At 36.5% G+C, this 22,146-nt stretch overlaps 4 protein-coding genes across 4 annotated transcripts in view; 2 read left to right on the forward strand and 2 right to left on the reverse strand.

Annotated features, from left to right (window-relative positions):
• Positions 1 to 374: 374 nt before the first annotated feature.
• LOC139144537 (coiled-coil domain-containing protein 34-like) lies at positions 375 to 8,604 on the forward strand. The gene is made up of 7 exons (XM_070715235.1): positions 375 to 474; positions 2,143 to 2,226; positions 3,018 to 3,068; positions 3,808 to 3,879; positions 4,680 to 4,745; positions 5,327 to 5,404; positions 6,461 to 8,604. The coding sequence occupies exons 1-7, from the start codon at positions 375 to 377 to the stop codon at positions 6,997 to 6,999; spliced, it is 990 nt and encodes a 329-aa protein (XP_070571336.1). The 3' UTR covers positions 7,000 to 8,604.
• Positions 8,605 to 8,668: 64 nt separating this feature from the next.
• Positions 8,669 to 14,767, reverse strand: LOC139144582 (uncharacterized). Its single transcript, XM_070715306.1, has 2 exons — positions 10,519 to 14,767; positions 8,669 to 9,801 (listed from the first exon to the last, which is right to left on the reverse strand). Exons 1-2 carry the CDS (start codon positions 10,786 to 10,788, stop codon positions 9,094 to 9,096), a joined length of 978 nt encoding a protein of 325 aa, XP_070571407.1. The 5' UTR covers positions 10,789 to 14,767; the 3' UTR covers positions 8,669 to 9,093.
• An 833-nt stretch (positions 14,768 to 15,600) lies between these two features.
• LOC139144584 (uncharacterized) lies at positions 15,601 to 20,668 on the forward strand. Its single transcript, XM_070715310.1, has 6 exons — positions 15,601 to 15,869; positions 16,518 to 17,730; positions 18,064 to 18,235; positions 18,578 to 18,845; positions 19,788 to 19,923; positions 20,532 to 20,668. Exons 3-6 carry the CDS (start codon positions 18,162 to 18,164, stop codon positions 20,573 to 20,575), a joined length of 522 nt encoding a protein of 173 aa, XP_070571411.1. The 5' UTR covers positions 15,601 to 15,869; positions 16,518 to 17,730; positions 18,064 to 18,161; the 3' UTR covers positions 20,576 to 20,668.
• LOC139144580 (ERO1-like protein beta) overlaps positions 19,014 to 22,146 on the reverse strand; it is a 306,244-nt gene continuing 303,111 nt past the window's right edge. The window contains exons 13-14 of the mRNA XM_070715304.1: positions 20,611 to 20,766; positions 19,014 to 19,847 (exon numbers count right to left, since the gene is read on the reverse strand). Of these exons, the coding sequence (XP_070571405.1) occupies positions 20,658 to 20,766 (109 nt within the window). The 3' untranslated portion in view covers positions 19,014 to 19,847; positions 20,611 to 20,657. The remainder of the gene's footprint in view (positions 19,848 to 20,610; positions 20,767 to 22,146) is intronic.

Genomic DNA, 22,146 nt, shown 5'->3' on the forward strand with positions numbered 1-22,146 from the left:
TCGGGCAAGATTGCAAATGTGAACGCATTGTGCCCCACTCTGGTCCCAGTTCACGCCCTCACAGTTGGTCCTCATACATGTAAACAAACCAAACACAAACACTTTTTGTCGGTGATCATGGCAGCCCGAGGTGTAAACTGGTCAACAAGCGAAACAAAAAGTTTAATTAATATTTGGAAAGGAGAAATTGTTCAAAGTATAATGGATGGTACGTCAAGAGACAGGTTAGCATACAACTTGATATCCCAACAACTACAAGAAATCGGCTATGTCAGGAATGCCGACCAATGTCGTAGAAAAATTAAGCACCTAAAAAGGAATTCAAAAAGGTATGCGATAACAACCGGACAAGCGGTAGGGGCCGTAAAACATGCATGTTTTACGATGATCTTGTAGAAGTTCTTGGTGACAGGCCAGCCATTAACCCAAGACCAGGTGCTGTCATCGACAGCGAAGTCGATCCGGTTGATCAAGGTAAGTACGGGCTTGTGCAGCGGCTTTCTTCTATTTCAAGTTTCGCGCGACTATATTGTCGTCTGCTAAAATCTGAAAGCATGATTTGTACGCGGGTTCATCACTTTCGCCGAAATAGTGTTGCAACTTCTTCTTCATCTGAAACCAGCTTATCTGTTGTAGGTGACTTATCAGCTAGAAAATTTCAAAAAGTGTCATTTTGGTACGTATAAACTCAAGGGATATACGATCATGAATACGCCTAGGTGGGTCTGCAAACCTCTCAACAACACTTGCAAAACCTGTATTTGACAAAAATGAAAGAAGGAAGGAAGCCATTTTGATGCTAAAACTGATATTTTGGTGAACAAATCGATTATAAACTTCTTGTGTGACCGTAGTATGTATGACTTCAGTATTCGCCTCTTTTTCGCGGTGGTGGGGGGGGGGGGGGGGTGTCTGCCCTCTGATGACCCTGGATCCCCTGCGAAGTTGCATAAATTACAGCCACAACAGACATGGACAGCGGCGGCAGTGTTGAGGCTCCACGTACTGTCTGTACTGCAAGCATACACTTCTCAGTAAGATAGATTATAAGCAGTGAGAATGGAAAAGAAGATTAACAGGACATAGGTGAGGTAAAACGGCCATGAGAGTAAAGAGTGAATCATTGTGCATGTGCAAGGCATTGAATATAATTTCTAGAACGTCTTCAGACGCGATGTGTCTGTAAAGTGATGTCGGTAAATCGACAACACATTGTATGGAATTTGAGCGAAAACGGGAATGAAAGTATCGAGACGAGTGTGAGAAAGAGTTCAAATCATTGACAGAAATGAAAGATGTTCGTCACTGTGTATCATGCGAGTACTGTGTAGGCTCCGTTTCTAGCTCTGTGAGTCTGTGGTAGGATCGTGGAGGCAGTCGTTGCCATTCAATGTGACTGTGACGACAACAAGGTCAACACCAAGGGACTGGTCAGTTTCTTCGGGGGGGGGGCGCGGTGGATTCATGGGGGGGGTCACCCTGTTTTTGACTTTGATGATGGGGGAGTCACCATGTTTTTGAATTGCCAATAGGGGGTTAGTGTGTTTCTGAATTTCGACATGGCTTACACTTGCGTAAAATGCATTGTGCCAGCAACAAATTTCATCATTCAGTTGCATTTTTCGGCGCGCCCTTCTGGCTCGTAACTTTTATAATAATAAGACATATTTTTCAGAGCCCCTTCCTAGTGCAAAACTTTAATGTATCCGACATATTTATCTGAGATATGTGTATGTTTAGATGCGCCATTTGGGCGCAATTCTTTAAAATATCAAACAATATTTTTTCAGCATGCCCTTCAGCTGCATAACATTCATATATCAGATATATATATATATATATATATATATATATATATATATATATATATATATATATATATATATATATATATATATATATATATATATATATATGTATACCTCTATCAGAGATATCTGGATGTTTAATAATAAGTATTCATGCAAACAATCCATATAACTATGGAAGTCACACCCACAAACAATTTGTAAGTTTTCTATCTTTCATAAATTCAACGATGTACTAATTGAATACAGTTTACACGTACTCTTTGTAAACATTAAAGTTGTATGGGATTTTACCATTAACATTTCTTTTCCTTTATTTTCAAAATTAAATTAGGGGTTGTTGATGCATCAGCTGGTTTTGACTCTGATAAAGAAGAGGATGTCAACAATTTGCATTCCAATGAGCAGATTGTGTCAGGTAAATGTTGTTTTTTTTTATCTGTAAAGCTTATATTTAAAAAAATAAAGAATTCTTGTGAAGATGGTTGAGTGGAACATGTTTTTTTTAAGTATTGCATTCAATAGACCCTAGTAACATCAGGGTGTTTTGTCTTGAAGTTTACCCTTCTGTCTCTTGGTCTGATATCTCAAGAACAGCTGATAAGTTAAAAATAAAGTTGGTACACAGTTGCACATAGGAAATTGCTAGAACTGAAAAGTAGATATAGCTGGTTTAATTGTTGATAATTTGCATAATTTGTGATTTTTTTGAGCATGTTCACAGTTCATTTAACATCTAGTATAGCTTGAAACTATATGTACTCACTGATAAAATCATTCTCAAACAATCACTGTACGTTTTGACTATTTTTCTTTATTTTTGTTTTGTGTATCAATGGCAGTTTCTTGTTCTTCTTCCTTCAGCTTGGCAAAATCTTCAAAATTAATCTTATCAACATAGCTGAGAAGTTGTACAGTCAGCATTGTTGATTGAATGCAAGTTTGGACTGGAATTCATTTGTTAATAATAACAATGGCTCTACACATATAGAGAGTATGTTGCAAAGCAGAATGACAGTATTTTTGCATGCTGTGTTGAGTAGAACAAGAAACCATGGTTGACATACACACAAAAATACTGAAAAATATTGTCAAAAAATGCCAAAAGTTACAGCTATAAATGTCCCTTTAACACAACAGTGTGGAAATTTTGTTCTTCATAAATTTTTATATGTAACATATGAACTCATAATTTTTATTCTTATACAGAATGTACTAGGCCTTTGAAGAAAAGGCGTGTGGAACAACAAACTGGAAATGGTAAAAGCTTGTTTTTGAAAATTTTAATCACATGGTTTTAATGAGAACATATTTTGAACACAACTGGTAGATTAAGGGATGAGCAAAGCCAGTGGTCTGAGGTCCTGGCCAAACAATGTTTTGCCCAGGACCTCATTTGCTTTTATGTCAGTGGTCAGATCCACCAGTGGACTATGGGTAAAATAATGAAACAATGATTGGGAATGAAAGCAGGACCACCTGAAAAAGTTGCAAGATTACTGGATTAATTTTGATACTAGGCCTTGGACCATCAGAATCAAAATGGATGTGCTCACCCCTGAGATTGTATTGTGTTTATGAATGGTTTAATCACAGGTTTATATATAATAGTTGTGTTTTGGACATTTGTATACATCGTATGCCATAAACTATGATAATTACCATAAATTGGAGTTAAATCATTGCTTTTTCATGATGTGTTTATGAATTTAAGAAAGATTCCAGAGAAATATACAGTAGATTGATTTCAAACACTTTATGGAGTTTGCCATTCAAAAAATAGACAATTTCCTTGACCAGCCATTGAATATGTGTAATTTTCTTTACTATGTTCAAATACTAATATTCATTATAAATCATGTACTGGTAGAAGCCAAACCAGGAATTCTAGTAGATAGGGATACAAACAACCCTTGATATTGTCTTCTCTTCAACATTTTTCTTAGAATAAAATAGAACACATTGATTTACAAAGTATTCATTTCAAAATTCTTCATAGTGATACACCAGGTTCAAAACTGTGACAGCAGCCCACAGGAAAAACCCAGTGACGAAATCGAACAAAGACAAGGTTTGTGATATTATCATGGCAATCATGTATTTCATTCTTCTTTAGTAGTTGGCAAGCACTCATTCTTACTTGGTAATTTTTTCACTGTCTATCGTGTCTTTGTTGGTTCTTTCTGTCTTTCTGTGCCAACTTGTGAACTTACTTGCTTCAAACCTTTTACATATTCCAACTTGCAAACCAACTTACTTCCAACCTTTCAGAGAGTCAAATTGGCACAGGGCCCCACCAACTTAATTCTCCAAAAGCTTTGGGGTAAGTTAGTATACAAGTGTATCTCAGATTTGTTTTGCATGAGTTCGAGCAATTTTTGTGACAGAATACCTACTTTTGAGTGATCAAAACAATGGTCTAAGATGTTTACCTTCAGAAAGAAAATAGCTAAAAGAATTCACAAACACCCTTTTTGAGAACACTGTAACAGCTATCCATGATGCAAATGACAACATTGTCACAGGAAGCGAGGAAAATTGATTTTTGAAAGGTTTTAAATTTCCGTGATCCACAGGTAAACAATTGGTACGTCAATGGCACAGATGCATAGCTAAAGCTTCCCAATAGTTTATAGTCATTCCTATCTAATTATTTGTCAAAGAATTCTTTAGTTTGAAAGGGCTGCCTAATCCAACTCAAGGCCTAAAATTAATTTTCCTGTAAACTAATCTGAGATTGATCATGGTTTCTGTGTGTGACTCATGAAATGTTCTCAAGATGCAGTCTTGTTCCAAAATATGTGCAAAATGCATGTTATCAAGAGCAACAGATCCCCTAGTAACTGAAAACTTTTCTTCCTCCACTCCCAGTGACACAGGAAGATACAGCTCTTAGTCCACATGAAAGACCGAAAAGTGGTGCTGAACTGAGGCAAGGTAGGCAATTGAGGCAGGCTCCTCAATACTGGATCTTGTTCTATGTCATGCACTTAGCAAAGATCATAGCAAATGCTATATGCTATGACATCTGTAGTACTAAATGTATGCCACCAAGATCAACAGATAAACCATAAAAACCTTTTTTCATTCAACTGGAAAAAATACTACTATCTGAAATGGCTGACTTGTATAAAATTCAACTTTTCTGATGATCAAATTAAAAGGGGATATTTTCAACTTGTAAAAGTACAAATGTTATGTCTGAGAAAATACTGATATTTCTTCATTTTTGTGGAGGAATGTTATATTTTTATCTTGTGTTGAATGATTTCAAGTGATGTTGTTTTGTGTGCTATTTTCTTTGTTTCTATCGTCATGAAGTTGAAAATGATACTTGGGTAAAATACAGCTAGATACAAAGGTGATGATAAAGATGTCAGTTTAATTGAGACAAGAATTGTGCTATGTATATTTGAAATGAAAGCGGGAAAATAAAAGATTGATTTTGGTAGAAATTAAAAGGGCTGTTGATTTGATATATAGTTTTTTATGGTATTTTTTATTCTTTTCACTCCCAGTGACAGAGGAAGATACTTCCACAGCTCAGAGTCAAAGCCCACAGGAAAGACCCAAAAGTGGTGTTGAACAAAGACGCGGTAGGTAATTCTTTGCTCCTCAAAACAGATCTCGTTCTGTGTCATGCGCCTTGTAAAGATCATAGCAATTGCTATTTGCTATAACATTTAGGCTAAAGTGATTCTTTATTGAGGGCACTCTCCAAAAGATTAGGTACCATAGCAAACAAGGCCAGCAGGTCTCACTCATGTAAACAATTCCCTCACTGTGTACACCGTAGTCATAAAGTATTGCAATGATAAAAATCCTATTCCATTGCTGACTGTGTGCATTCATGGCCCACCCAGCCAGAGAAATATTTTACAGTGATAATCATTGTATTGTATATCAAACAGAAAGACACAATTTATATTTCCCTTTACAATTTTGGCAATTTGGTGCTCAATTACTGTGAATAGCATGCCAAGTTGACTCCCAATCACCATTACCGTCTTGCTGTGTCGGCCTCCAGTTGACCGTACCGTGAAGTTCAAATTAGCATTCATGTTTGGTTTGTAGGACAGTCTTCAGCTGTGGTTTTGAAGCTGTCAATCATTCAGTTGCCCCACAAGTTTCAACATTTAGAACAATAGAATGCGATCACAACGAGGTGTTACCGCACAGTTTGAGTTGTCAGTGTGTTGCCGCACTGCTGTTACATCATGTTTTGAGGCGTTAGTGAGTTCCCGCAAAGGTGTTGCTGCAGTGTTTGCGGCAATAAAACAATGGGAAGTGGGCATGAGACAATCAATACCGCAGACATTTTGGCACAGAACAACAATGCTACCTCAAAGTTACTGCAAGGTTTGCCACATACCGCAAAATGCGGTTACAAGTTATGTGATGCTGGTACTGTAGGTGCTTTGTCCTAAATACTTGCAGATTATACATTTTCCACAGGGTTTTACACTTTTTGTTCAAATCTGGATTTCAGACACTTACCAGACTGTCCTTGCAACAATACAATGAGTATGCTTCAAACAAGGATTGAATAGGACTAGGAAAGTTTGTGTGTGATTTCCTAACATTTTCATATGTATTGAGGCAAATAATAAATATGTGATGAACTAAATACAGTTATGTTATTATATCTTTAGAAATACAACGGAAAAAGCGACATGAACGTGATTCAAAGTTACAGAAGGTAATGGACAAGTGCATGGAGAGACACCTACTACATGAGCAGAAACGTGACAAAAAGTTTGAAGATGTCGAAAGAAAGAGAGAAGAAAGAGAAGCAGAATATGAGAGGATGCTACAGGAAGAAAAGCAGAGGATGTGGGATTTTGAAGAGAGGCGACTGAGATTTGAAAGGGAACAACAAGAGTTAAATAGGCAACATGAGATGCAAATGTTTAGAATGTTTCTTCAGTTTGCACAAAGAGATTCTGATACAAATTATTACAATTCAAGCCCTCAACCACACCATACTTCACCACCACCACCACCACAAACATCAGTACAGTCACCATCAGCACCACACTCTCAGCAACCACTGTTTGATGTATACCACCAAAGAAACCCTGTGAGTTTCATAGCAATGCAGCAACCACCTGTATTACATGAATTACATGATCAAGATGTTGTCAGTGATAGTATTCTGTCTGACTCCATTGATGTGATTACAAACAAATAAATTCTATAGTGGTATGCAGTTAGATTTGGTTCAAGTCAGTGAATTAAAAAAAAACATTTAAAATAGTTTCTCTTGTGTCTCTCCTATTTCGTACAAACCTATTCGGAATTTGGAAGCCCATGCAAGGTTTTCCCAGCCATTGAATGCATTACCTTTGAGTCTGCGCAGTGTAGTGAGTTAGTTTCTGCCGGATTCACCGACTTGGACTTCTTGCAATGTACCGATGACGAGACGGACTGTGTACACAGTGACATCAAGCAAATACAAAATGATTGACAGCTCCAGCCATTGTTATTGCAAATAAGGAGAACGCATTCTAATACACCTCTGCATATATTAAAAAACTTTGCTGTCATCTCCATGTTGTGCAAAGCACAGTTACGAGAGGTTCAATACATAGTGGCCGCCGCATGGTGTGCATACTATGCGGCGGCCGCTGTGTATCAAACCACACGTAACCGTGGTGCAAAGCAAGCTGCACTTTGACATTGAATATGTTGAGCGCTTGGCGAATAAAAAATTTGTTTTTCAAAAAGTGCAAATTTTTTTTTTTTTGGGGGGGGGGGGGGGGCAATTGTTGCCATTTTTGGTCAGAAAATCTTATTCTCAAAAAACTACTCATCAGATAGCTTTGGTTGACATGTTCTTAGGGATGATCCGATGTACATGTACAGATCCATAATTCAGACACATGTCAACTGATTTCCTTTAAAGTTGGTGCAAGAACATTAACCTGTGGGTGGTTCAATGTAGCGCATGCAAACGTAACCACTGTAATCATTACCTTGCTGCCGTCTCAATATTTGAGGTGATGATATATCACAGGCCAGACATGTGAACTTGTTCAAACAAACATTGACACTGTCAAAATGCTACAAATCAAAACCTCAAGCCAGATTGCATTGATATTCGGTACATACGTACGGTGTACAAACTTTATGCAAATTTATTTTCCCAAAAATGCATTGTTACTTTTTCTTTAGCTCCCCTGTCAGTGAGGCCAAGCTAATAGGTTGCAATGTATTCTTTAAAATGTGCTACTTTCTTGGAGTTACCAGCACTTCTGTATTTCATGTGAACTTTTGTAGTTACTTTCTCAAGCACATTGTCAAAAAATGTGTTAACTGCAAAGTGAGAGTGACACATGGCTTGAATGTTATTTTTAAATAAAATCTGCCTTTGTGTATTGACTCCTTTCAAGTCTATATTACCTTCTGATATTCATAAGTTTTCACAACATTGTTGGGTAATATTTTTCAAAGTGTTACTTTCTTCTTTTCAACAGACTCCTGATAAGCTCATTAGTGTTAATATTATTTTCTTATGAATGACTATTATTCCGAAAATTTGAAATTATACGATGAACACTTGATCATTTGAAGACAGTAGTAACTTCATTAACAAACAAAAATTCATTTTTTCTGATGGCCACACATCATCATCCAGTGTTGGTACAAATCAGTGAATTGTGTTGTGTTGTATTATGTACTGAAGGTTTTCAACAAGAAAAGGTGAAGACTATAAAAATGTACATGGAATCTAATCAAGGTTTATTCTTGTATTTATCATTACCATGTAAACAATAAATATTGTCATTAAACCCCAGCTACAAAATCTGTGACTATTTTTAGGGAGAGGATGGTACTTTAATTTATTTTAAAATCTAACATCACATCAAATACTAATTCATTAGTAGGAATGAAACCAAATTTATGCACTTTGTAATAAATTACAATTCTTTTCAAGAAAACATATAACATACTTGTAATACAAAAATATAGAACCATCCTAGCAAGCAAAGTTAATATTGCAGCTACTATGCAGAAGGATTATACAATAACTGTTAGAACAACAAACAAGGAATCAAATTTGCAATAAAGTCATGTGTCATCTGGTGCTCAGAATTATGGGGTAATGTATGATTGAATGCACATTATCTAAAAAAGTAGAATTGGAACAACTATTTTTCTAGTTACTTTTTTGTCCTCTACCTTCCAGCTATAAAATGTGTAACTTCTAGAACATGAGTGACAATATTCTTGGTGTTGGTAGTCACCAACCTTAATAGCAGCATAAAACATACAGCAATTTCTTCTACTCATTCTGAAAGTGTTCCAAAATGGCTTGTCTAATAATAGTACCTGTAATGTCATCTCGTACATTACCATTATCATTCGGGCCTTCAAAATCATCAACTCCCTCAAGCCACCGGTCATTAAATGGATTCCGATGTAACTCACAAAGATTGTGCAGGATACAACATGCAGAAATTATAGTTGGTATAATATCTAAATTACAATCATTCCTCTTAAGCAGACATCGCCACCTACCCTTAAGCCTACCAAATGCATTTTCAATCACAATTCTTGCACTACTCAGTCTTTTATTAAATTGATTTTGTTCTGGAGTCAGTCTACCATTATCAGAGAATGGTTTCATTAAATTTGGAAGCAGGGGGTATGCTGGATCACCTAGCAATACCAATGGTACATCAACCAGATATATAACACCAGATATATTTTCTGTGGTATTAGGGAAGAGATTATTTTGTTGCAATTTCCTGAAGATGCCAGAGTTTGAAAATACCCTTGCGTCATGTACACTTCCAGCCCAACCAACACATACATTTGTGAAACAGTAATTGTCATCTGATATAGCTTGAAGAATGATTGAGTAAAATCCTTTCCGATTGAAGTAGTCTGATGGGTTTAATTCTGGAGCAAGTATTGGAATGTGAGTTCCATCTATGGCACCGCCCACTTGTGGAAAACCCCATTTGACACGGAATCCATCTACTATATTCTGAGGGGAGAAAAAGAAAATGTAATAGTTACTACTTGATATGCAAACTTACAGGAAGCTTGAAGTGTATATATAAACATTCACACACACACACACACACACACACACACACACACACACACATATATATATATATATATATATATATATATATATATATATATTTATACATGTATGTGAGTGTGTGGGTGTGGGTGGGTGGCTGAGGAAGGGAATATAAAATGTCAAAAATATATAAAATGTCAAAAATATACTCCTGATGGCTCAATAGAGTAATATGCTGCTTGTGAAGTACCAACATTTTTCTGGTTTATACATTATTCTCATAAAAAATCTGATATTGGTCTAAGTTTAAGGCATTAGTATAGACTCAGGGCTTTCAAAGAAGGCTTCTAAAAATCCATCTGCCCATTCCATATCATCACATCTCTTACTAATCATGCCTTTCATTTTTCAATGAATTCATGTGTTAATGTAATTATTTCTTGTTTTATTTGGTGGATCAGGTTTTAAATGGTGCATACCAGATATGTCTAAAAAGCATGGCACTTTATTTAAGTATAGTATACTGGTACACAGATGGAAGTTTCAAGGTATGCTCAAAATACAAAAAGAAATTTCACAATGTTGAGAGTGAGTAAATGCATGCCTTTATGAATACATTCTGAAGCTATATGGATGTATTGTCCTTATAACTAGTTTAAAGGGGACACAAACCTGCATGTTACGCTGTGTCGGGAACTGTATCACTTCTTTTAACAGCACTTCACGGATGACTTGGCAAGTTTCTCTAAATATTTCACACGCAGTTGACCTTGCAACACCAAAAAGATGACCAATGGTTCGGTATTCGCAGTTAGTGCTCAGCCTCCATAACGTTATAGCAATACGCCGATCTACAGAGACAGCCAAACGTAGTCTTGTGTGGACACGGTGTATTCTGTTCTGTAAGCGGTTGCACAGATACCTAAATGTAGCCTTCGTCATCCTATGGTTAGGGTATAAAATCAGAGTAAGTTTAAATATCGATTACTGAAATTGTGAAGGGGTTAAGGTGGCATAAATGATATTTTTGTCCGAATTCTTTCAGGATATTATTGATCTATTAATCTATTTCCTCTGATTGCTCTTCTGGCATTTTAACTAGTTTTGACATTCATTCATTCATTCATTCATCAATTACTCCTCGTTCTTTCATTCATTCATTCATTGGTATAGTTATTTTTTTTCTAAAAAGTGTCATCATCCCATCACTGTTGTAGTTGTTGTTGTTGTTGTATTGTTATTATTATTATTATTATTATTATTATTATTATTATTATTGTTGTTTCTCCTACGACCACAACTACTACCACTACTAAAACTACTTCTACTACTACTACTACATTGTCTACATGAAAATTTACATTCTTTTAATATTATTTTGGCTTTTGATGATATTCTTTGTGACACTCATGATGGTCGACTAAAATTTCACATTTAAGAAACTTCCCTGTTTTTGTCCATCGCTAGGTTGTGTAATCTTTTTTGCTTACGTGTTTACACACGTGAGCAGATGTCGCAGCGTTGTCTGTCTGTCTGTCTGTGTGTCTGTCTGTGTGTCTGTCTGTCTGTCTGTTGGTCCGACATCTCAAAAACGGCTTATCAGATCAGAATCAAAAATGGTACATATATTCAATTAGCAAATGGCAAGAACTGATTAGTTTTTGGTGGGTGTGGCTTGCATACTTTTTGCTCATTTGCAAAATTAATGATTTTAGAAAAAAACGGATATACATTAAAAACGACTTCACACAATTTGATGAGATTTGCTACAAATGTTGATCACACCAAGATATATCAGCAGTGGGAACCATTAAGGGATGACATGAAAGATAGTTGCTAATTTGCATATTAAAAGAATTTTCCTAATTAGGGATATATGTCTGATTTGACTCAATCAAAATTGACCAAACCTGGTATGTTTATTAAAGATACTATGATTTAACATTATTGAAAGTCATTAAGCGTTTTAACTGCAGCCAATTCCTAATTTACATATTTAATGAACTTTGCTAATTAGGGATATATATTTGAATTGACTGGACCAAAGTTGATGAATCTTTCTACATGTATTGAAGCTACTATGATACATCATTTTTTGAAAGTCATTAAGCATTTTTCCTTCTGCCAATTCCAAATTTGCATATTTAATAAACTTTCCCAATTAGGGATATATATCTGAATAAAATTGATTGTAGTTGATGAAACTTGCTATATACATCAAAGATACAGTGATATAACATTATTGAAAGTCAAAAGACATATTTTTACTTCAGCCAATTCCTAATTTGCATATTAAATGAATTTTCATAATTTGGGATATTTATCTGAATTGACGTGATCTAAATTGATGAAACTTGCTATGTACATTAAAGACACTATAATACAATATTATTGAAAGTCAAGTATTTTCTCTTCAGCCAATTGCTAATTTGCATATTTAATGAACTTTCCTAATTAGGGATATATATCTGAATCGACTTGACCAAAGTTGACAAAACTTGCTACTTTTATTGCATATACCATGATACAACATTATTGAAAATCATTAAGCATTTTTACTTAAGCCAATTCCTAATTTACATATTTAATGAACTTTGCTTACTAGGGATATATACCGAGATTTACTTGATCAAAGTTCATTAAACATGATATGTACATTAATGATTATATCAGGTTAAAACAATATCAAAAGTCATTTCACATTTTCATGTCAGCTAATTTATAATTTGCATACCTAATGAGCTTTCACAACTCAGCATATTGAAGGACTTGGCCAATGGTAATTACACTTGCTATATAAAGTGGTGATACAATGACAGCAGTCAAAGAACTTCAATATTTTTATTTCAGCTTATTACATATTTGTATACTTCATGACCTAATCGGCAGTGATTATTGTTCATTATGTTGATCATAATACTTTCAATGAAGTTACAAACATGTGGCAAAGGTTCAATTTTATACAACTACAATATATAATGAAACACGTGAGCATTTTCAGTTCATATCTGGTAGTATGTAGGGACCTGTGTGAAATAAAGATGTTTGAAAAACTAAACTACTACCACTACTACTACTACTACTACTTCCACCAAAACTACTACACTGCCAATACTACCAAGACCACTAACACCAATACTAATTTATAATAATATACTAGAATTTATTGTTGCTGATAAAAATGTTAATGTTTCACTCTGATTTTATTATTATTATTTTCATTCATTTTAACTGTGATGTACTGCATAAGTTGTAAAACAATCAAATGTAACAGATATATTATGAAGTACTAGATAACGATTGTGCAAATATGAAGGTCATTTGACCTACATTTTTTAAGAATTTGAAAATTGAAGAGTTGTGTATTTGCTTCTGCTATCGTGTTGGGCGCAAAATTATTCATTACTCGAAAAAAAAAAATATTTGCAGCTGCTTCCAAAAAGAAAATAAATACAAACGACTGTATAAAAATATACAAACATGTAGAAGGCACATAAGTTTGAGCAGTCTGCCCGGGACTCTTCACGCTGAAAAACATGTAGAAGTGACACGCCCACACACAAGCAGACGACAAACCGTGCACGCGCGTGCATATAGCGACATCAATTTTTTTTCCCAAATGAATAAAACAACCGGTGTCAGGCTCACCTGAAGTTTTCCACCCATTCTGCATCGCCCCATGATCCCATCACGATCTCTTCCCACCACGTCTGACTTCGAACCCTGGTCCAAATTGTACGATTGACTCGGAACGTCAATGGAGCTCTGAGTAACAGCGTCATCAAGAACACCGTACTGGTACTCTCACTTCGCGATAAATGAGTATGTCTACGTACAAATTGCCGATGCAACCGTCTACGCTGACGCCTACGCCAATTAATCATGTATTCAATACATTGCATGCGTAGATGTTCTCGATTGATAAACAATCTTCTCCTCGAGCGCATGCATCTTATTATAAACATAAACAAAACAAACAGAGCTATATCGTCAAACGCCATCTTGACCTATGATGCAACAGGTCAAAGGGCACACATCTAGGTCGACCTTGTGACGAATCCATACACACACGAATCATACAGATACACTCGCTAAGTCGCTCTCCTTTTATAGTTTATAATTTTTTTATTTTGTGGAGCACAAAAGTGTGCGCATATATTACATAAGAAAGTTCGAACCTTGCCTGGGCACAGCTGTTCTCTGGTATATGTATGAACGCGGACTAAATTTTAGCGTTTTCGAACGAAAGACCAAGCCCGGGCAAGAGTCGGCCATGGTCTCGCAAATGTGAACGAAGTTAAAGTGATGTAAAATTCTCTCTGCAGAAGTGCATTCTTTAAAGCCGGCCGCACACGAGAGAAATTAGCTGAGCAAAAATCCTCGCGAGGAAAATTGCTCAGCTAACTTCTCCCCGTGTGCGGTCGATTTTTTGCTCGCTGCATCACTCTTTTGCGCGTTGAGTAAAATATCCAACATGTTTGATATTTTTTTCCTCGCGAGGAAAATTACTCACCGTGTGCGCTCGACTGAGTAATTTTACTCACGACTTTCTACCTACGCGCATGCGTGGAATCACATGATAGTACAAAATGGCTGTCCCCATGGAAAACGATAGTTATATTAAGGATGCAGTTATTGAGGATAAATTAGTTGAAATTAATTTTCAGGGTAAATTTCCCCTTTAATTATTGTACACACCAATTGGTTTCTGATTAAAATTGACATTTCGGCCAATTGTTTAAAAAATTATTTTTTATTAAAATGAGAGAAGCCATAACTAATTTATAAAAGTAAAATATACTTCCTGCAAACATGCTTTTCCTTCTCTCCACCCACCCTTACTTGATAAATCAAAAAGGCGAAACATTCAGATTTTATCCTGATCTTTATGAGATAAATATAAAAAAAAATTATATGCTAAAATTCATGATTGGTTTTTTTCCTATTTCTTTTTCTGTTTATGTTCCCCTTTTTCTGAAAATCACATAATTGCCTATGAATGCCACAGTATCGAAATGAAAGGCGCCATACAACAATAAGATATTGGCCCCATTTAGCATTTTTGTAACAGGTGACAAAGTGCTTCGCCGCCATAATAAAATTAAAAAGAAAAAGTGACCCCTCCCCACCGAAGATACTTACCTGCCCCTGTTATGCTAATTACCATGTCGCTGTGCCTTTATTATTATTCAAATTATTTTGTGACGGTCTTCGCATATGTTTAATCAGCTTATAAGTTTCGTCGTGCGGCGCACGCTTCGTGAGGGTGTCCCCCTTGTTGAAAACATATCCCAAGATGCCTCACTAAATCAGTGGCCTTTCTATACGCAAAAACGAACTTGCCAAAACTAACACGCAATAAAAAGATCCATTGATCTAATTTAAATATCTGCTAAATATTGAAAAGGGATTACATTATGTTAAAATCACATTGATCGTGATTTTCGTGTATTTAGCCCGCGGTTACTCTGATGGCTCGAGCATACTTGGGAATCTACACACAACCATTATACACAGATTTTCGACAGAATTGATATATAAACGGGGTTGCATAGAGTAAGGTTGGACAGTTACTATCTCACCCCGATAGAAACCGAGAAGTTCTAGGTGTACTAAAATAGATGTTTATCAACATAAAAGTCGCGCAAGCGCGGTACGACGAGACTAACAAATGAGGGAATTTTTAGGGGAGTGTCAGGAACTCTCAATCTCCGGAGCGGAGTTAAAGGTGTGACTTGAAAGAACACAAATATGCAAATCTCCCATTTTTACCTATTTTTCCAAGCTTCGTCCCTATCGCTACAAGTGCATGTTCTTTTTTGTCCCTATTCTTAAAATCGGGTGATCTAACGTCGTATAAGGCGGGATAACTTGACCAGGTTTCAACTAATTTATCCTCAATAACTGCATCATTAATGTAACTATCGTTTTCCATGGGGGCAGCCATTTTGTACTGTCATGTGATTCCACGCATGCGCGTAGGTAGAAAGTCGTGAGTAAAATTACTCAGTCGAGCGCACACGGTGAGTAATTTTCCTCGCGAGGAAAAAAATATCAAACATGTTGGATATTTTACTCAACGCGCAAAAGAGTGATGCAACGCGCAAAAAATCGACCGCACACGGGGAGAAGTTAGCTGAGCAATTTTCCTCGCGAGGATTTTTGCTCAGCTAATTTCTCTCGTGTGCGGCCGGCTTAAATAAGCTGGATTGCCAGTATATCCAACATTCAGTCCTTGTTATCTGGTGTTTACATCCCTCTTATCCGTACTTCGGAACCCACTGCACGGTCAGGTGGAAACGCTACAATTTTTATAAGCCTAATATGAATTTGACATTATGCTTGAGGATACGTTTTCAAATCTAAATGATTACAATGTGATATAGGCCTGTGTTAAGGCTAACCTGTATCGTTTTCATGCCCTTCAAGGGGTGCTCTGCAAGGCTGACACATGAAAGAAAATGGTTCCATATTGGACAAAGAAATTGCAAGACATGTCCCTGCGTATGATTTTTCTCGCCATTGCGAAATGAGCCACTTTTCCATTTATCATATATATATATATATATATATATATATATATATATATATATATATATATATATATATATATATATATATATATATATATATATATATATATATAATTCTTGATATATTCGTCTTTGTAGAGGCGAAGAGGTGAAGTATGCAGATTTGCTACAAAAGTGGGAAGCCGCACAAGTTCATCTTGTTGCAATGGAGGAGAGGGTTGAGAAAAAGAGGAAGAAGAAGAAGCGTTTTTTTAAAAAGAGAGCGAGGAAAGAAATCGAACGCAAAAAGGAAATCCTTAACGCTGTCTGGGTAATCAGAAATGAATTCGTCAGCGAGATGAAGAAACAACGCTTGGTGGCGTACTATAGAATACAAAACCTTGCCTCTCCAGAGGGCGCCGTCTATATCCTTTGGCTTTCCAGAGACGCGGTCAAAACGTCTCTCCAAATCCACTTCAACTCGCGCTCTGATTGGCCGTAACCAAGTAGACGCTGATTGGCTGATACGCCCGGTAGAATTAAAAACACGGAAGTACTACATGCTACAGGCTGCAGCGAGCACCGAGCGCACAGTACAGCACAGACGACAGATGGAAAGCGCTGACGATTTAAATATTTTTGTTTATTTTCCGTGCGGAATGGCTTATCTTGGTAGAATTTGCACTGCTTGCCGTAACATTGTCGACGGGAAACATTACATTTCTGTTTTTGGTAGGCGATCCGGCGATATTGATATTGCCCGTCGTCTGCATGAATGGGGAGGTTTGAAAAACACTGAGATACAGAGCGCGAGCGATGTCCACAAAATCATTTGCCAGGGGTGCCATCGCAAAATTGTCCGAATAGAAGAAAAAATACAGGAATTCAAATGCATTTGTCAGTGCAAAGGTGAGTGTTCAAACAAATTTTTTTGGAAGTTTGAAGGATCTCCTAGTAACAGGGCTGTTTTCGCGTAGACCCTCGAGGGTCTACTGGTGGTTTACATTATGACTGAGTGCGCGTGGAGTACAGATTTTTTGAAAGTTGCTTTTGCTTTCCAAAGCAACAATTTTTTTGTCCTTTTGTTGTTTGTATGTAAAGATTGAATAGAGCCTTCGTGTCCGATAATTTGAATATTGTTTCATTTTATACCACGATAATTTCTGAGGAAAGCATGGTTGGTGGACTTCACCTAGAACCGGTTGATATGGCGATTCAAACAAAACCTCTGCGGCCGATCTTGGCAAATAATTATAATGACAACAACAACAACCAGACCAATCAACGTTGTGGTGAGAAGTCTATCTTGGAAACATCTGGGCTGTTGAATCCAGAGATGTCAGACAAGAAGCTGTCAGTGCCTTTGCGACAAGTAAGAAATTAAAATTATATTCCAAACTAGTCGAGGTAAACTTCATCTATACAAAATTTACTTGATCATAAATAAATACTTATTCTATTAATTTCCTTAAAGAATTAACAATCTGAATCTGACTTATTTATGCATATCAGTGACTATTAACAAGTGTAGGAGTGAGTTGTGTTTTCTCCATGACTGTCATTAACCTTGGACCTCAATGTTTCTCACACCTTGATGCCAAAGCAAATACTCTTGTACCCTGATGTATTTCCCATTCACATTCAACTTTGACAAAAACTTAATATAATGCAGGTTTATGGTCTATCTAATTTTTTGTGTCTACAGAGTGAAATAGATGAGATGAAACATGCAATAGATACTGGCCTGCCACATATTGCATCCAGTGCAATGAAAATCACTCCGCTGAAGTATGCTCTAAAAAGATGATTTTGTTACAACTAAACTATGACTGTGAAAAGTTAACTAAGAAAACTGGAAAAGAGTGTTCTATTCTTAGGTAAGTCAGGGCACATTCAATGCATTGATCAACGATAATATACTAATTGTCAGCAGATGGCTTAATAAGTGATCACAATTCCAGCATTTTGTTGCTATCTAGAATCACATACATTGATAAAACACAGCATTATGTGGCAAGTCAGAATATTTACTTTGAGCTTGACTTTACACAATGTGCAATAGAGGTTACCTTTCAACTTGGTGTTTGTGCTTGAAAAGTAATCAAAATTTGGCAGTATGAAAAAAAGCAAATTTTTGCTTTAAGTTTGGTATCATATTTTTAAAAACATTTTGTTGAAATATGTTTCTGTAAGGATTTTGTGTATTACTTTTTCTGCAGGAGTAAAATGGCATCTCACATGAACAAATTTGAGTGGGAAGCCATTTTGAAGGAAATGAAGGACCGAGTTCCAGACTTGTTGAATGTTCTAGTCACAACCACTGTCCCAGTCCATAGGGAAAGTGTTAACCTGAGTAAATGTGGTATTGCTAGGATCTACCCTTTATGTACGGTGTACGGCATTATGATGCAACAGCGGAATCGTGAACTCAGTCTGCTTCAACGAATGAATACAATGCTAATGAGTGCTGGCAAAGTAGACTCTAAGGTATTTACCAACAGTTTTTGAATTTACCAAACATTTTGTAGAGCCAAATTTCTAACAATCAATTAGAGTCCGCCATTCGACTGATTGTCATAGTTTCAATGAACTTGATAATTAAGAATAGTAAGAATTCTATATGAAGAAACATAGATACTACATCAAGCAATCACATTCTTCTGCATAAATATCTTACATTTTATTATCTTATTAGTAATTGTGTGCACATTTGTTTTAATCTTGTACTCTTACTTTAGTGAAACTTGGTCAAAAAAGTTTCATATAACCCTGGATTGCATTTGAGATGTAAAACATCTGTCTGAATAAATAAATCAATTTTTGTATTGACAAATTTGATTATCACTACCACCTATAGACATGGATGTAGTCAGAAACCTTGGTCAACATATGCTTACTAAAACACCATGAGTGTTGGTCATAATCTCTGGGCTGTATTGACATCCAGGAACAGAAATGTCTTTCACTTCAAACAAGTGATGTTACTATTTCATCTTGACATAATGTACCGGTATATGGCCAAAATACATTGAATGTTGCATGTAAATGATTACTCATCCTTCGGTGGAATTCAAAATACCTAGGTACTCAATCTGTCTACCCTCAGCAGGCACAAAGAATATATCATCATGATTATAAACTCATGGTGCCAAAGTAATCCCTTTTAACAGGTTTGTGTCTGCTCTGATTGTTGTTTTGTACAAATGCTAGTCTTTGATAGTCCTTCTAACAGACACTATGGATTAAATTTTGCTGAATAGTTCAAAAGTCTGAAAATTGACCCAAACTCAAAGTTATCAGAGGGATTAACTTATGAAGTTGCTTTTGATCATTAACAAAATGCATGTGTACAGCATATATACAAGGGTGCTCTGTTGCTATAATGTCCGGCATCTGCTATATGTAATTGTCCATTTCCTTTGACTGCAGACTTATGAACGCTTCAACAGAATGGGTATAAGCCTGAGTCATCAGCAACAGCTAAATATCCTGGAAGAAATTGGAGGAAGATACCAAGATGATATCATCAATAAAGTCTCACAGGGTGAAAAATTTCAGATTACAGGTGATAATCTCGACTTAAAAGAAAATGTCAGGCAGATGCTGGTTAACAATAAAAATCGAGATCATCACTGGTTTACACAAATTTTGATATTTGAAAGAATAGATTTTTCACCTTTGTCAAATAATACACCACAAGCTAACTTGAAAAGTATGCCTCCTTCATCATTCATACCATCAACAGAAGAGAAACAGATCTTCAGATCAAATTTGATTGTTCTTGTGTCAAGAATTATTTTGAAAAATTTGCAAAAATTCAAATGTCTTTCCTCTGTTATTCCTGGCCATATAATTCATAGATATTCAAGAGAAATGGAGAAACGATCTAGCGTGTTTAATCTCCCTATACAGTTTAAAGATGGGAAAAAGTACAGTGATGTGATTGATATTCAGGTTTATCTTGAAGAATTCCTTTCTACAATTTATGACAAGGCAGGCCAAGATCTTGCACAGGTACCATTTGGGGGAGATGAATTGACAAGAATTCGTACTTATAAGAGCAAACATATCCGTGCTGGAGCCCATACTCCTACTGACAGGTTAGAGCATGTAAATCCTGTTGTCATTGAAAATTGGCATGCTAAACGTGCATTCTTGTCCATTGTTTGGCAGGAGTTGTACAAGCAGGATTCTTCAAGGGATGCTGGTACCTTTAAGTACTATAAAGAACTCCTGCAACGAAACAACTTACCAGCTGATGTCACCAGAAACTATGATGCAGCCAAGCAGTTTCTTATCCTAATGGTGAATGCCTTCGTTACGGAAGCTGCTCTTGAGTTCTTCAGAATGGAAAATACTACCAGCCAGCCACTTGTATATCACCCTCCAGTAGCATCTGCATCCGTACCTGTGAAAAGAAATTACATTGACACAATAATTGGAAGGTTTGTTGATGAGTTATTTCTCCCAAATACTGCCACTGAATGGGACTTACAACGTAATGGAGGAGCTACGGCAGGACAGCTAACTATACCAGAAAGAGAAGATGATATGCTAGACCATGGGTACTGTATAACACACCATCCATCCCATGTTGATCATGAAGCTGAAAACCAGCCAGTTCAAATGATGCATGATCACAATTATACAAGTGAACATCCTATTGGAGTTACACAAATCCCAGATGGTGATGGTGATAGAGTTCGTCTCTACAGTAAGACAGTTCTTGAACTTGGCATGATGTTTATCCAACGAGATGACACACATAAGGAAGGTGATAGGGACAGAGACATAATCAACTGGAAGTACCTGCTGATGTATTTTAAATCCAGGAAGGGTCATCACTCCAATTACGCCATCGAAGCTGTCAATAAAATAGCTCAAGTTCAAGCACTGCTATCTGAGCAAATGGCACAACGTGTGTTATGGGGGCGTTTTGTAAATCAGAGAGGAGGAGCTGGTAATAACTTCCCTTCTGATTTACGGAATGAACTTCAAACAACTTTTTCAAGTCAGTGGTCAAGGCTATGGGGGCTCAGAAGACCAAAAGTGCCATTCTAAGAGCTTCAAAGGCAGCTACTGGTCTCTATGACATAGCCTGTAATTTTGATGACGTCACCAATATCAAACCAGAAAAAACAGACCATCCAATGAAATGTGACACAGCCCTCAGACTTAAATCTTGTGCTTGATGATCTACGGATGTTGAGACCATACAGGGTGACACCAGGGAGGAGGCATGAACACTTTCCGCACATTGGTCTGAGTCCCTTGGAAAGACTCAACATGCCTGATCTGTATGCTTGGATACGGAGGAAAGCAAATGAAATTGCAGATGACCAAGGCATTCCCTGTGATGACAGCAGTGACAATGACACCTGAATAATTTGGCACATAAATCTATGTTGGGATCATTTTAGAATTGTGTTCTAAATTAATAATCTTTACAGAGGAGTGCATAAGCATATATAATCACAATATTTATTGGATGTTTTTGATGTTATGGGACCAGTGCCTAATTCCAAGTACATGTATGACTGTGTGGTCATGATTTGGCTTATACAAACTTCCTTCCTCTCTAGTAGATGTACCTGTGTGGGAATACTTGGCCTTTTGAGTTATATTGTCAAGAAAGTGATGACATAACCCCAGGTTATTATGAACATAACAAGGTTATTAACATGTGAACATAACTGCAAACAGTTTAATCAGTAGTTTTGTTTGGATGTTGGAACATAGAGTGACTTTCTTGGTCTTTCAATGTCAAAACTACCATGCACCATTGTAT

Source organism: Ptychodera flava, chromosome 11 (genome assembly GCF_041260155.1).
Source record: "Ptychodera flava strain L36383 chromosome 11, AS_Pfla_20210202, whole genome shotgun sequence".
NCBI classification, from domain to species: Eukaryota; Metazoa; Hemichordata; class Enteropneusta; family Ptychoderidae; genus Ptychodera; species Ptychodera flava.